Source organism: Canis lupus, chromosome 10 (genome assembly GCF_003254725.2).
Source record: "Canis lupus dingo isolate Sandy chromosome 10, ASM325472v2, whole genome shotgun sequence".
Lineage (NCBI taxonomy): Eukaryota > Metazoa > Chordata > Mammalia > Carnivora > Canidae > Canis > Canis lupus.
In genome coordinates, this window is record NC_064252.1 from 45,160,386 (window position 1) to 45,174,141 (window position 13,756).

General features: G+C 39.2%; 1 protein-coding gene across 10 annotated transcripts in view; it reads right to left on the minus strand.

Annotated features, from left to right (window-relative positions):
• The window catches only part of VWA3B (von Willebrand factor A domain containing 3B), a 256,331-nt gene that overhangs the window by 69,042 nt on the left and 173,533 nt on the right, over positions 1 to 13,756 (minus strand). For 9 of the 10 annotated variants that reach the window (XM_035696404.2, XM_025464606.3, XM_025464618.3 and 6 more), the window contains one exon: positions 6,811 to 6,922. In XM_035696404.2, coding sequence (XP_035552297.1) covers positions 6,811 to 6,922 — 112 coding nt within the window. Of the gene's footprint in view, positions 1 to 6,395; positions 6,496 to 6,810; positions 6,923 to 13,756 lie in introns of those variants that run through there. The other variant, XM_049115856.1, reaches the window with a different exon arrangement.

Below are 13,756 nucleotides of genomic sequence, written 5' to 3' on the forward strand. Positions count from 1 at the left end.
TGTTGTTAAAATTGTGAAAGTAAAAGGAAATAGGAACTCCATCATCAACTTTTCATCTAATATTAGATAAATGAAATGCTAAGTAGGCTGAACGCATCCCACGGCTTCCCTAAAAGGCACTACCAAAAAATGAACAATGGAAAAAGACGCAAGAAGTTTCCTTGTCTCTTAGTTGTATTCAAAGGGATGATTAGGAAAAAAAAAATACCTCTTTTAAGGTTCACATGTTTTGTCACTTACCCTAGTTGAGATTTATTTTCCTATAATAAAGGGATTATAAATATTAAGGGAAGTTTTGATAGGGATACTTCTCCAAGCAGCAGTAAAGCTGCAGTCAGACTCCTGCTCCAAGAGAGAAATGTGCATGTCTCCACCAGGGCCTGGCAATGCTGCCTCAGCTCGCACACTTGCCTTGGCAAAGTCCCATGGTCTTTTATGTGGCAAAGAAATGGCTGGTGTTTTTCATCTTGAGTTCATGTCTCTTGTTTTAAATGACCAAAGAAATGACAGCCTTTTACTTTTTTTTTTAACATGCACAAATACACACACGTGAAAACCAGTTCCATTGGTGTGTGTTTTCTCATTGGATCAAAATGTTCAATTTGAATTTTGAAATATTCTTTATACATTATTCACATGTTTGCTGCCATAAACTGAATTTATCCTTTTAGTTAGAAAAACAAATACTACTTTTTAGAAAGAATTCCTACTAGGAAAGCAATGAAGACCCACTCCTAATTGAGGAGAATGCTCACAAACCTCACCCTGGCAAGCCCCACACCCCCTCCTGGGGTTCACAGCAAAGGGTCTGGGCTGGCACAATGGCCACACTGACCAGTGTGATCTTCCTCAAATTCCTAGCCTTTTAGATTCAGGAGAGTCTAGTCATAAACCTGCTATGTGCGGTTTCAGTTGTTTGCCTAAATGGAGTCGCTGTGATAGAGACTGGAGGCCACAAAGTCTAACCATTTATTATGTGACTTTCACAGAAAAAGTCTGCCAATCCCTGCTCTACCTGATTAGATCTAGACTTTTTGGTATGTTGCAACAACCTTTTTAGCTCCTTCCATTGTTTTCTTCTCTGCAGAAGGGGGACCTTGTTTACCTGCAGAAGTTAGTGCAGTGTCTCCCAACGTAATGTTAGAACCAGCCTCACCGTGTGGACAGCCTGGCTGGCTGTGCTCTGGGAGCTGTAGGACTAAGAGCTGGCCTGTTGAGTTATGGCTCAGCCTCTGCATTTGCTCCTTCTCCAACTAATTAAGGAGTTGCTATCATTTCTAAGTCCTGATTCAATATCGGTATCTAATTTTGTTCGTGTGCTGCAGCTTCTCTTTGTCCTCACCCCAGAGAGGTGAGACCATGTCTCCTCACTCTGAAATGTCTCCGGGAACCATTTCAGGGGTCTGGGGTTCCTCCTAGTGGACGCTTGGTGATTGCAGACACCTTCCTTGGTACAGGTTGGGCTCCCTACCTCGGCCGGAGGGCTCTCCTGTACTCAGGCTGGAGAAGAGGGAATGTGCCCCTGTGGAGACCCTCAGCAAAAATGTGGCCCATTCTCAGTGGTCAGAAGACTGCAGAAATACTCCAAGTCAGTAGGTCAGTTCATTCAGTGAGAGATGTGGGAACAGTTCTTAATCTTTACTCCAAACAGGAATTTCTCAGGCTGGAGACTGGATCTTTTACTTCTGACTGTAAGAGCTTTCTGATATGCACAGCCCAACTTCAATTCCATCTCCCAAAAAAGGCTTTAGCTTTGCTTCACCAAAAGCAGTATCTCTCTACCTGCCCCATTCCACTGAAAGTCATTCTTGTGCATCTACTACTCATATTTTCTCCTTCCTTCAGCCTCAGAGGTTTCCTTTCTTCCCCTGGGCTAATGTTTGCCTCTTTGAATTGCTGTTAGGGTTTTTAAACTGCTGACAAAGTTTTTTAATTGCAAGCAGCAACTGTGACCCCCAAGAGAGGACAGGAGTTGTTTCTATCTTTTAAGAAAAGTGCTCACATGAGAGAAAAAACTCTTTATGCAATTCACATTTCCAATTTAGAAAATATTGTACATTACCATATTTAATCTACACAACAATCTTATGGAGGTTCTAATTGTTTTAATCTCATTTGGAAAGATAAAGAAACTGAGGCTCAGAGAACTGCAGGGATTCTAGTCACATGGCTAGTAGAGGAAAAAGGCAGACTTCAAATAAATAAAAATTTGGGATTTTCTGACCCTAACACATTACACCCCAGAAGGTATTCAGCGCCGTCTCCCCGCCTCTGCCAACTGCCTTTTTCTTCCATAGTAACTTGTTTCTCTGGCATAGTGCAGAAATTTTGCAACTCAGACTTTTCATCATCTTGAATTTCCTGAGGTAAATGCTTCTTTTCACTGAAGAACAGGAAGGAGGACCTGATTTTTGCAAATGACTTAAAATAAGGTTCTGAAATTTACCTTCCTCCCTGCCTTTCAGCATCCTGATGAGCCAGACTATTGGCTTGTCACTTCCATTCTGAACAATGCTATCATTCCTTAACTAGATAGATATTTCACACAGACCCTGGAAGAGAGTCAGCCATACAGAAATCCCTGCCCTGATTGCCAAGGACGGCAGCAACAACCAGGCTGGCTCTGCTCCAGTGTGGGCCTGGCCTGAAGCAACAGACACTCTGATCCAGTTATTCCAAAGCCAACCTACCACTGAGGTACATTTCAAAGCCAGATATCTTTCATTAGAAATGTTTAGCAGTGTTCGAACAACAGTTATCAGAAAAAGGAGTTATCGATGATTATCATGCTATACTCCACAAATCTCTATTGACCTTTTTTGCAAGGGAGAAAATAATAACACACAGTGATCAGGTGAGCTCAAGGAGTGCCACTAATGAGGCCAATGAACATCATGTGCCTCTGGATGGGATGCCCTGAGAGGGACACAACAACATGCCATCACTTAGGTAGCAAACTGTCCAGGAATGCACACTCTGATTCTAAGGTAAACTGAAGAACATTCTATAGAGTAATTGATCTTATTCTTAAATAACATCAGTATTATGAAAAATGACAGGAAAGTCTAGAGAATGACTCTAGACTAAAGAAGACAAGGGGATATGTTAACTCAATGTTTACATAATTCCAGACTAGGCTTATTCTAGAGACAAAAAATATAAAGCCATTATTGAGACAATTAACAAAATTGAAATATACAGAAAAAAAGTAGCATAATGTTAAATTTCCTGAATCTTATAACTTTACTATGATTATGTTAATAGCCTTGTTTTTTAAAAGACTATAATACTCTTTTAAAAAAGATTTTATTTATTTATTCATGAGAGGCACAGAGAGAAGGGCAGAGGGAGAAGCAAGCTCCCTGCGGGGAGCCTGATGTAGAACTTGATCCCAGGACCTCAGGATCATGAGCTAAGGCAGACGCTCAACCACTGAGCCACCCAGGTGCCCCAATACCCTAGTTCTTGAGAAACATAGACTGACACATTAAGGAGTAAAGAGGCATGATGATGTTACCTGATCTTAAATAGTTCAGAAAAAATAATATGTATGTGTGGAGATGAGTAGAGAGAAAGAGAATAAAATAAAATAATAAATGTGGTAAAATCAATATGACAAAAGTTAAAAATTGGCAAATCTGTATAAAGAGTATATAAAAGCTCTATTATTCTTTTTAAAAAATTTTTATTTATTTATTCATGATAGACACAGAGAGAGCGAGAGAGAGCGAGAGAGAGAGAGAGAGAGAGAGAGAGGCAGAGACACAGGCAGAGGGAGAAGCAGGCTCCATGCAGGGATCCCGACGTGGGACTCAATCCCGGGACTCCAGGATCGTGTCCCGGGCCAAAGGCAGGCGCCAAACTGCTGAGCCACCCAGGGATCCCCAAGTTCTCTATTATTCTTAAAACTTTTATGTAAGTTTGAAATTATTTTTTATAAAAAAATAACTCTATGGGTTGGGTTGAAATTCCCAATGAAAGATTTACTGACTTTAGAGGGGAGAAGGAACAAAAATCAAGCACCATCTAGGAACACAGGCATGATCATTTGATTTGTCTGAGTCAGTATTGACTAACCAGTCCCTAATCCAACTTACTGATTATATGACTAAATTCAAATGTGTATTTCCTCCACACAGACTTATCTGAGCTTAATCACAGCCACAAATTAACAATTCTCGAATAGCCAGATCCCATGCAACTGTTAGGGGTGTGCACTCTGACTCTAATTGCATATTTAGATTATCTTTTTATTCATGAGAGATACACAGAGAGAGGCAGAGACATAGGCAGAGGGAGAAGCAGGTTCCCTGTGGGGAGCCTGATGTGGGACTCAATCCCAGGACCCCTGGGAACACGCCCTGAGCCAAATGCAGACACTCAACCACTGAGCCACCCAGGTGTCCCTCTAATTGCATATTTAAAGAAAAAAAAAGAACAGGGCAATAATCATTGCTGCCGTGATCTCAGGAATTGCACGTGACCATGTGGTGTTACCTGCTTCCTCTACTTCCTCAGACTGTTAGTAGCAGGTCTTTAGCATTTCTTATCACACAAGAATGGTAAGGAGGAAAAGTTTGAGCTGTTCTACTTTTCTGCAGGACCCTGGCCTGCAAACTAATCCCAAACCCTAATGCAGCCATTTGGAAGCCAGTCCTTTCCTGTACTTCTGTTCAATTGCCAAAATAGCTTCCCACCTCTCTCCAGGGTTCAGAAAATCAAGCAGGGGTAGCCCCCCATAATCACCACCCAGCAAATCTGAGTCCTAGAGAAAGGGAAGGTTTGGGGACCCTGCTCTTGCAAAAATGTGTTTTGTGCCTTGGCCTATGAGCTCATCTCAAATGCTCTGATCCGTATTTAATTACTCTCATCCAGCCAGCTCCAATGCATATCTAGTGAATTTCAAAGAAAATGTCCTAGTTGTCAGTTCTCTACATATGCCTGCTGGAAACCAAAACTCCCGCGAAGTATTTTTTCACACTTAAAAAGAAGATTTAATGAAATTTAATCAATAAAGAATGCTTCTTTTAACTGATGATTGACAGTGCCTATGCAAGACCGGCTATGTTTCTGCCTTTTCATTTTTCTGCTCCATGGATCTTCCTCAGGGCTCTCCCTAAGCTCTCTTTTCCCCACAGACCTGTCCCATGATATCAATGACACTTATGTGCTGATGTCTCAAAAATCTCTATCTCCAGACAGATTTCCTCTTGAGACTCTAGATCGTTAACTTTAACTGCTTTTCTGACAACTTCAGCAATTGGAAGCAATTCAAAAGGAAACCTGTCTGAAGACAGATTTTTGAGATATCAACACATAAGTAGTGCACCTACAATTCATCATGTCACAGACACATCATTATCTTCCCGTGCATACCAACATGTCCTGTTGGTACCACTATCTATCATATGGCCCAAACCAGGGACCGGAGGGACATTCCAACCCACTCCTTATCCACTCTTCCCACAATGAGAGAGAGTTTCTGTGAGCTTCAAGTGTGATGATGTTCTTCCCTGCTTTCCATGTGGCTCCCCAGTGAAGTCCAAACTTCTTAGAACATGAACTTTTATGAATGGCCCTGTACTTCCCTCTCTGAAGACCTTTATTATTTTCTCCCCTTTCTTTGCTTTCTGGGTTCTAGTCGTAATCTGTTTTATTTCTCTAGATATAAAATGTTTTTTTTTTCCATCTCTAGCTACATATCACTTTTACTGTCCACAAGGCTCTCACTTGAACTTCACCTGGCTGATTCCTTCAGGATCACATGTCCCAGAAACTCTTGGGAAAAGCTCTCAGGTCTAGCCACACTGGACCTTTCCACCAACATGCCATATGCACCCCAGCCTCAGGACTCTGTCTCTGTACTATTGTTCCCTCTACTTAGGACTCTTCCCCCAGGGGTGTCTGGGTGGCTCAGTAGGTTAAGCATCTGACCCTTGACTTCAGCTCAGGTCATGATCTCAGGGTCCTAGGGTAGAGCCTCACATCCGGAGGATTGTTCAGCATGGAGTCTGTTTGAGGATTCTCTCTCTCCCTCTCCCTGTGCCCCACCCCTGCTCGTGCTCCCTCACTCTCAAATAAATAAATCTTAAAAAAAAAAAAAAAGACTCTTTTCCCCCAGATAATCTTATTCACACATTGCCTTCCTTCCCCAGAAGTTCTTCATTGACCACCATATTTAAAATTGCACCCTTCGGGACGCCTGGGTGGCTCAGGATGTGATCCCAGAGTTCTGGGATCATGTCTTGCATCGGGCGCCCCACAGAGAGCCTGCTTCTCCCTCTGCCTATGTGTCTGCCTCTCTTTCTGTCTCTCCCATGAATAAATAAATAAAATCTTTAAGTAAAAAATAAATAAATAAATAAAATAAAATTGCAGCCTTTACCTTGACATTCTCAATTCCCTTTGTAGCTTGATTTTTCTTTATAGCATTGTATCTGACACACTATATATTTGTTTGCTTGCTTGTCTGTCTCCCTTACTAGAATATAAGCTCTGTGAAGACAAGAATTTTCATTTGTTTGCTCACTACACCAAACCAGCACTTTAGGCATACTACATACATAGAACTAGATGTATAGTACAATTTTTTAATTAAACAAATAAAAGATTAAAATATATACATTTTCTGACTCTTTTTTCCCCCACAAATATAGGTAGAAACCCCATCATCATTTCATTTTAGAAATGGAATATTATCTTAGTACAGCCCATGAAATGTCAGTGTTCTGGGGAAAACACAGTTTGATAACTTTGGGTCCCTGATAATCATATTATTTAACAAAGAAATATTACAAAAGAAAATATTACCTGGAAAATAAAAGCCATTTTCATCACATCTTGCAATAACTTTCTGACCTTTGAGAGGATCCAATTTTTTTGATTTCGTTTTCTTTGTTGGATTTCCTTGAACTTTTTGTTGCTAAAAAAATATAAAACATTAATTAATAATTGATTTAAAGAGATCAACACAGACCATCACAGATACAAGGTAGCTTGGGATTATCTATTGAGAACTGCACTATCAAAATATACAGAAGTATAACCACTCTGGAATACTTTCTATGTTATTGGGAATAGGCTTTTAAAACATATATATAAAACCTGAGTGGCTCTGTCAATTAAGCATCTGACTTCGGGTCAGGTCATGATCTTAGGGTCCTGAGATTGAGCCCTGTGTTGAGCCTCATGTGGGTCTCCCCATTCAGCAGGGAGTCTGCCTGTCCCTCTGCTCCTACTCCCTGTGCATGCTCTCTATCAAATAAATAAATATTTTTTAAAAACCATGGATTTATGAACTGATATATGGGAACCAATGCCCATAAAAAGTGAGACATATTTGCAATCTAAACTTACTCAAATTTTGGGATCCCTGGGTGGCGCAGTGGTTTAGCGCCTGCCTTTGGCCCAGGGCGCGATCCTGGAGACCCGGGATTGAATCCCATATCGGGCTCCTGGTGCATGGAGCCTGCTTCTCTCTCTGCCTATGTCTCTGCCTCTCTCTCTCTCTCTATCATAAATAAATAAAAATTAAAAAAATAAATAAATAAACTTACTCAAATTTTGTTAAAACACAAAAAAGTGAACCTTTTCCAAAGAATTTAAATAGGATCCAGGGTCTTTATACATAATATTCAATATATCCAGCAAACAATCCAAAATACAACATACTTTTAAAAAGCAAGCAAATATGACCAATTCTAAAGTTAAAAGGTGATTAGTAGGGACATCTGGGTTGCTCAGTGTTTGAGCATATGCCTTTGGCTCAGGTCATAATCCTGGAGTCCTGGGATCAAGTCCCACATCAGGCTCCCTGTAGGGAGCCTGCTTCTCTCTCCATCTATGTCTCTGCCTCTCTCTCTGTGTCTCTCATGAATAAATAAAATCTTAAAAAAGAAAAAAAGAGTTTGAAAAAATTTTTTAAAAAGTGATCAGTAGATCATAACACTGAGATCAGATAAAGACTTTAAATCAGCAATTATAACCATGGTCATGTGGTTGAATACTCTTGAGATGAGTGGTAAGGTAGTTGTTTTCAGCAGAGAAATATAAACTATAAAAAAAATGAAAGTCTTAGAAGTAAGAAACGCAATGTCTGGAAGGGCTCAATAGCAGAACTGATATGACAGAAGAAAAAAGCCTGAAAACAAATCAACAGAAATGATCCACTCTGAAAAATACAGAGGAAAAAGATGTTTAAAAATGAGCAAGGTTCTTCCTGTTCAAATAATCTGTCCAAAGCCCAGCTCAGTTATAATCTCTCCAGAAGATTTTACCCACAGGCAATTTCAGTAAAAGCAAATGAAAGGACCACTCTCTAATTTCCAAACAGTACCGTATGAGTCAAGGCTTGAAGTGAATGTCATGCTGTGTTCACTACATGAAGAAATCGGTAGCATTATTTTGATTTGTAGAGTCTAACTCTAAAATCCTATTTTCTTTTTTTTATAATAATAAATTTATTTTTTATTGGTGTTCAATTTGCCAACATACAGAATAACACCCAGTGCTCATCCCATCAAGTGCCCCCCTCAGTGCCCATCACCCATCCACCCCCATCCCCTGCCCTCCTCCCCTTCCATCACCCCCAGCTCGTTTCCCAGAGTCTTTATGTTCTGTCTCCCTTTCTGATATTTCCTACCCATTTCTTCTCCCTTCCCTTCTATTCCTTTTCACTATTATTTATATTCCCCAAATGAATGAGAACATATAATGTTTGTCCTTCTCCGATTGACTCATTTCACTCAGCATAATACCCTCCAGTTCCATCCATGTTGAAGCAAATGGTGGGTATGTATACAATGGAATATTACTCAGCCATTAGAAATGACAAATACCCACTTTTTTTTTTTTACTATTTTCTTTTTTAAAATTTTTAAAAAATATTTATTTATTTATTTATTTATTTATTTATTTATTTATGAATGATACATAGAGAGAGAGAGAGAGGCAGAGACACAGGAGGAGGGAGAAGCAGGCTCCATGCCGGAAGCCCGATGCAGGACCCCATCCCGGGACTCCAGGACCACGCCTTGGGCCAAAGGCAGGCACTAAACCGCTGAGCCACCCAGAGATCCCCTAAAATCCTATTTTCTATGCTTGTTAAACTCATCATTAATAGAAAGACCCAATTCCTGCCACCCTCCACTCCCCCTAAAACTCCAAAGCCTCCATTACATCATCTAGAACAGTCAATATTTTTAATTCCCAATAAATGTGAGGACCATTGCTGGAGGATTGGAGAGATGCACTCCAGGAAACACAGAGGAGAAGGAAAGGCCAGTTATTATCCCAATACCAAACCAGACAAAGATACAAGAAAAGGAAAGTATAGACCTATATCCCTCATGAATATAGATGCAAAAATCTATTTGCAAGTAACTCCAGCGACATACAAGAAGGATTGTACACAACAACCAAGTATCCCAAGAATGCAAAGCTGATTTAACATCCACAAATCAAAGTGATACACTACATTACTAGAATAAAGGACAAAAGCTGTATTATTTTAATGTATGGAGAAAGAGCATTTGACAAAATCCAACACCTTTTCATGAAAAGACTTTCAATAAGGTGGGAATAGGAGGGAACTTCCTCACCTTGGTGAAAAGCATCTATGAAAAGCCGACAGTAAACATGATCCTTAATGGTGAAAGAATGAATGATTTCCCCTTAAGACCAGAAAGGAGGCAAAGAACTCAGCCACTCCTATACATTGTATTTGAGGTTCCAGCCAGTGCAATCAGGCAAGAAAAAAATAAAGGCATCCAGATTGGAAAGAATAAATAAACTGTCTTTATCTAGGAATGATATGATCTTCTATGTAGAAAACTCTAAGGAATCCACCCAACAACTACTAGAATTAATTAACAAGTTCAGTAGGATGTCATGATATGAGACAAATATGCAAAAAAAAATCAATTGTATTTCTATGTACCAGCTATGAACAATCTGAAAATAAAATAATTCCATTTATAACAGCATCAAAAAGAGTAGAATACTTAGGATTAAATTTAAGTGAAAGACCTATACACTGAAAACTATGAAACATTGCTAAGAGACTGTCTTTTTTTCAGTGGATAGTCTTTCCTGCTTTGTCAAATATTAGTTGACCATAAAGTTGAGGGGTCCACTTCTGGATTCTCTATTCTGTTCCATTGATCTGTGTCTGTTTTTGTGCCAATACCACACTGTCTTGAGAACCACAGCTTTGTAGTACAACCTGAAATCTGGCATCATGATGCCCCCAGCTCTAGTTTTCTTTTTTAATATTCCCCTGGCTATTCAGGGTCTTTTCTGATTCCACACAAATATTAAGATGATTTGTTCCAACTCTCTGAAGAAAGTCCATGGTGTTTTGATAGGGATTGCATTAAATGTGTAAATTGCCCTGGGTAACATTGACATTTTCACAATATTAATTCTTCCAATCCATCCCAGCAATTGCACTGCTGGGGATATACCCCAAAGACACAGATGCAGTGAAATGCCAGAACACCTGCACCCCAATGTTTATAGCAGCAATGTCCACAATAGTCAAACTGCGGAAGGAGCCTTGGTGTCCATCAAAAGATGAATGGATAAAGAATATTTGGTCTATGTATACAATGGAATATTACTCAGCCATTAGAAATGACAAATAACCCACCATTTGCTTCAATGTGGATGGAACTGGAGGGTATTAGGCTGAGTGAAATAAGTCAATCGGAGAAGGACAAACATTATATGGTCTCATTCATTTGGGGAATATAAAAATTAGTGAAAGGGAATAAAGGGAAAGGAGAGAAAATGAGTAAAAATATCAGTGACGGTGACAAAACATGAGACACACCTAACTCTGGGAAACGAACAAGGGGTGGTAGAAAGGGAGGTGGGCGGGGGGTGGGGGTGACTGGGTGATGGGCACTGATGGGGGCACTTGGCGGGATGCACTCAGTGTTATGCTATATGTTGGCAAATTGAACTGCAATAAAAAAAAAAAACATTACTAAGAGAAACTAAAGGTCTAATGAGTGACATATCATCTTAATGGATTGGAAGCCTTGATATTGTTAATAGTCGTTTTTCCCAAACAGACCTATAGATCGAATATAATTCATATCAAGATCTCAGTAAGTTTTTTGTAGAAATTGAGATACTAAAATTATAAGTGCCAAAAAGGGGGCACCTGGGTGGCTCTGTTGATTAAGTGTCTGCCTTTGGCCCAGGTCATGATCCCAGGGTCCTGGGATCAAGCCACACATTGGGCTCCTTGCTCAGTGGGGAGCCTGCTTCTCCCTCTCTCTCTGCCTGACTTTCCCTCCACTTATGCATGGTCTCTGTCAAATAAATAAAATCTTTTTAAAAATAAATAAAAGTGCCAAAACAATGTGGAAAAAGAACATATATTTATAGGATTTATATTTCTTGATTTCAAAACTTGTTATCAAGAAAGTGCAGTACTGACATGAGGATAGTCTTATCGTCACTGGAATAGTAGTCAGAGTCCAGAAACAAATGTCTACATTTATGGTCAATTGATTTTCAATACTTCTGGGAAATTTTTTGTAATTTCTTTTAAAATTAAACATGAACTTACTATATGCCCCAGAAATACCATTATTAGATATCTAGTCAAGAAAAATGAAAACTTATACCACACAGAGACTTGTATGTATTCATATCAGTATTATTCACAATAATGAAAAAGTAGAAATAATCCAAATGTCCATTAACTGGGGAAAAAGGATAAACAAAATGTCATATATCCATACAATGAAATATTATTCAACCACTTATATGAAGAATGCACAGAAAAGGCAAATTTATAGAAATAGAAATTAATTGTTATCTGGAATTGGGAGTGCAGAGATGATTGTAAATGGGCAGGAGGGATCTTTCTGGGATGATGGAAATATTCTGAAACTGGATTTGGTGGGTGTTGACAGCTTTGTCAGTTTTACTGAAATTTACCTACCTGAAGTAGGTAAATTTTACAATATGAAACTCAAATTTCCATATATCTGTGTTTTTTTAAAAAAGGTAAAAATAGACAATCATTTATTTCTGGTTTGTTTTATGAGCTGTTCAGGGTGTTTTGCATACAGTGGGCTGAATGAATGAATGAGCACACAACCTTCTGAACTTATTCTTAAAAGATAAACCAAAAAGGTCTATTTTCTTCAGATCACTACATTGTGAAATGGGGGATTTTTCCTTAGATTTGTTTCATTAAAAAGAAATTTCCTGACCATTAACTTACTAATACTTGGTTTTCTCAATGAAATGAGTCCTCCATCCTAATCAGAGTGCCCCCATGACATCATTCTCTAGCTTCTTCTTTTCACAGATCATCAAATGTCCCTCTCCTCCACAATATAAAGTGCTTCTACATGCTTTTTGATGTCACTTTTTTGCAATGGTATAGCTATATTTCAAATAAAGCCTTCAATGCATATTTTATGCATCCATATACTGGTCTTCAGTTAAGGAAGACTCTAATTTATGAAAACAATTGACTATAAACATTTAAATAACTTCAGAAACTCTGAACACAATTTGCTCTTGGGTCACTATTCATGTTCAGTACAATTTGGGCTCTGGAAATAAGTAGGCTCATTTTCCTGGTGCCCTGATGTTACCGGATTTTGTTGCAGCCATCTAACATTTGGATCTGTTTAGAGATGCTTTTTAGGTTCATCAAAAGAAGTGGGAGTATGGTTTATCTGGGCAGATGAAAACATAGAGCCAGGGCCTCAGAAGTAATGAAATAATGAACCAAAGGAGTTAAGGGCTCTTGAAGGAACTGTGGGATATTAACAAGACTTCACACCTGTGCAGGTTGTGGCCTATGCAGCCATGGATACAAATGTAAGCTGAATACCACTCTTCTATTTATGATGCTCCATTTTCACCTGATTTCGCTGGAGTTCCTCCATCCTTATGGAATGTCTATTTTTACCGATGCAGTTATTATGTCAAAGAGAATGCCCCAACATCACTGGGGCATATAGTGAATATTACCTATTTGTTTCTGGGCTTTTACTCAGATGAGAAACCTAAGTAATCCTTCCCACGGGAGCTTCAGAATGACCTACTGCAGTCGGAGATGGCCTTAAAGGGCAGAAGCTGGACCAAGAGACAGGAGAAATAGGACCAACTGCTGGCTAGTTGGCTGTGTGACTTTGCAATCTTTTAACATTTTTGGGGCTTTAATTTCTGCATAAGTAAAGAGATTACAAACTAAATGACTTCTAATATCTCCTAATTCATATTTCTGTCCAGAAGAATCTAGGCCTTACTAGACCTTTTTCTGCACTACTGGAGAAACTGTGAGACCATGTATATACAAAGACTAGGACACTAGCATGATATCTTTTTTTGCAGTTTTTTTAACCTAAGGGCAATGCAATAACCAGAACCGTGAACATGAGTAGCACGATATTCCATCATAATACTCCAAAGAGATGCCCATACTAGTTTCCTATAATCATTTCCTCAGTGGAAATCTCCAGGTAAAATATTCTCATTACTGATAGAAGTTAGAATCTTGGGAATCTGAAACATGCCAAGTTAAATCAGCTGTTGTTTAAAAACATCACCTCTACATACAGTTTAACTTATAAACCCACCTTGCTTCATATCACACTGTCCACATCACAGACCAAGCAACCATGGAGGTCACCAGACAGCCTCTCCACCTCCAGATGGATAACATCCTGATTTCCAAAAAGATGTCCACGTTGATCCCAGAAAGGCAACTTCCCCCCTTCAGATT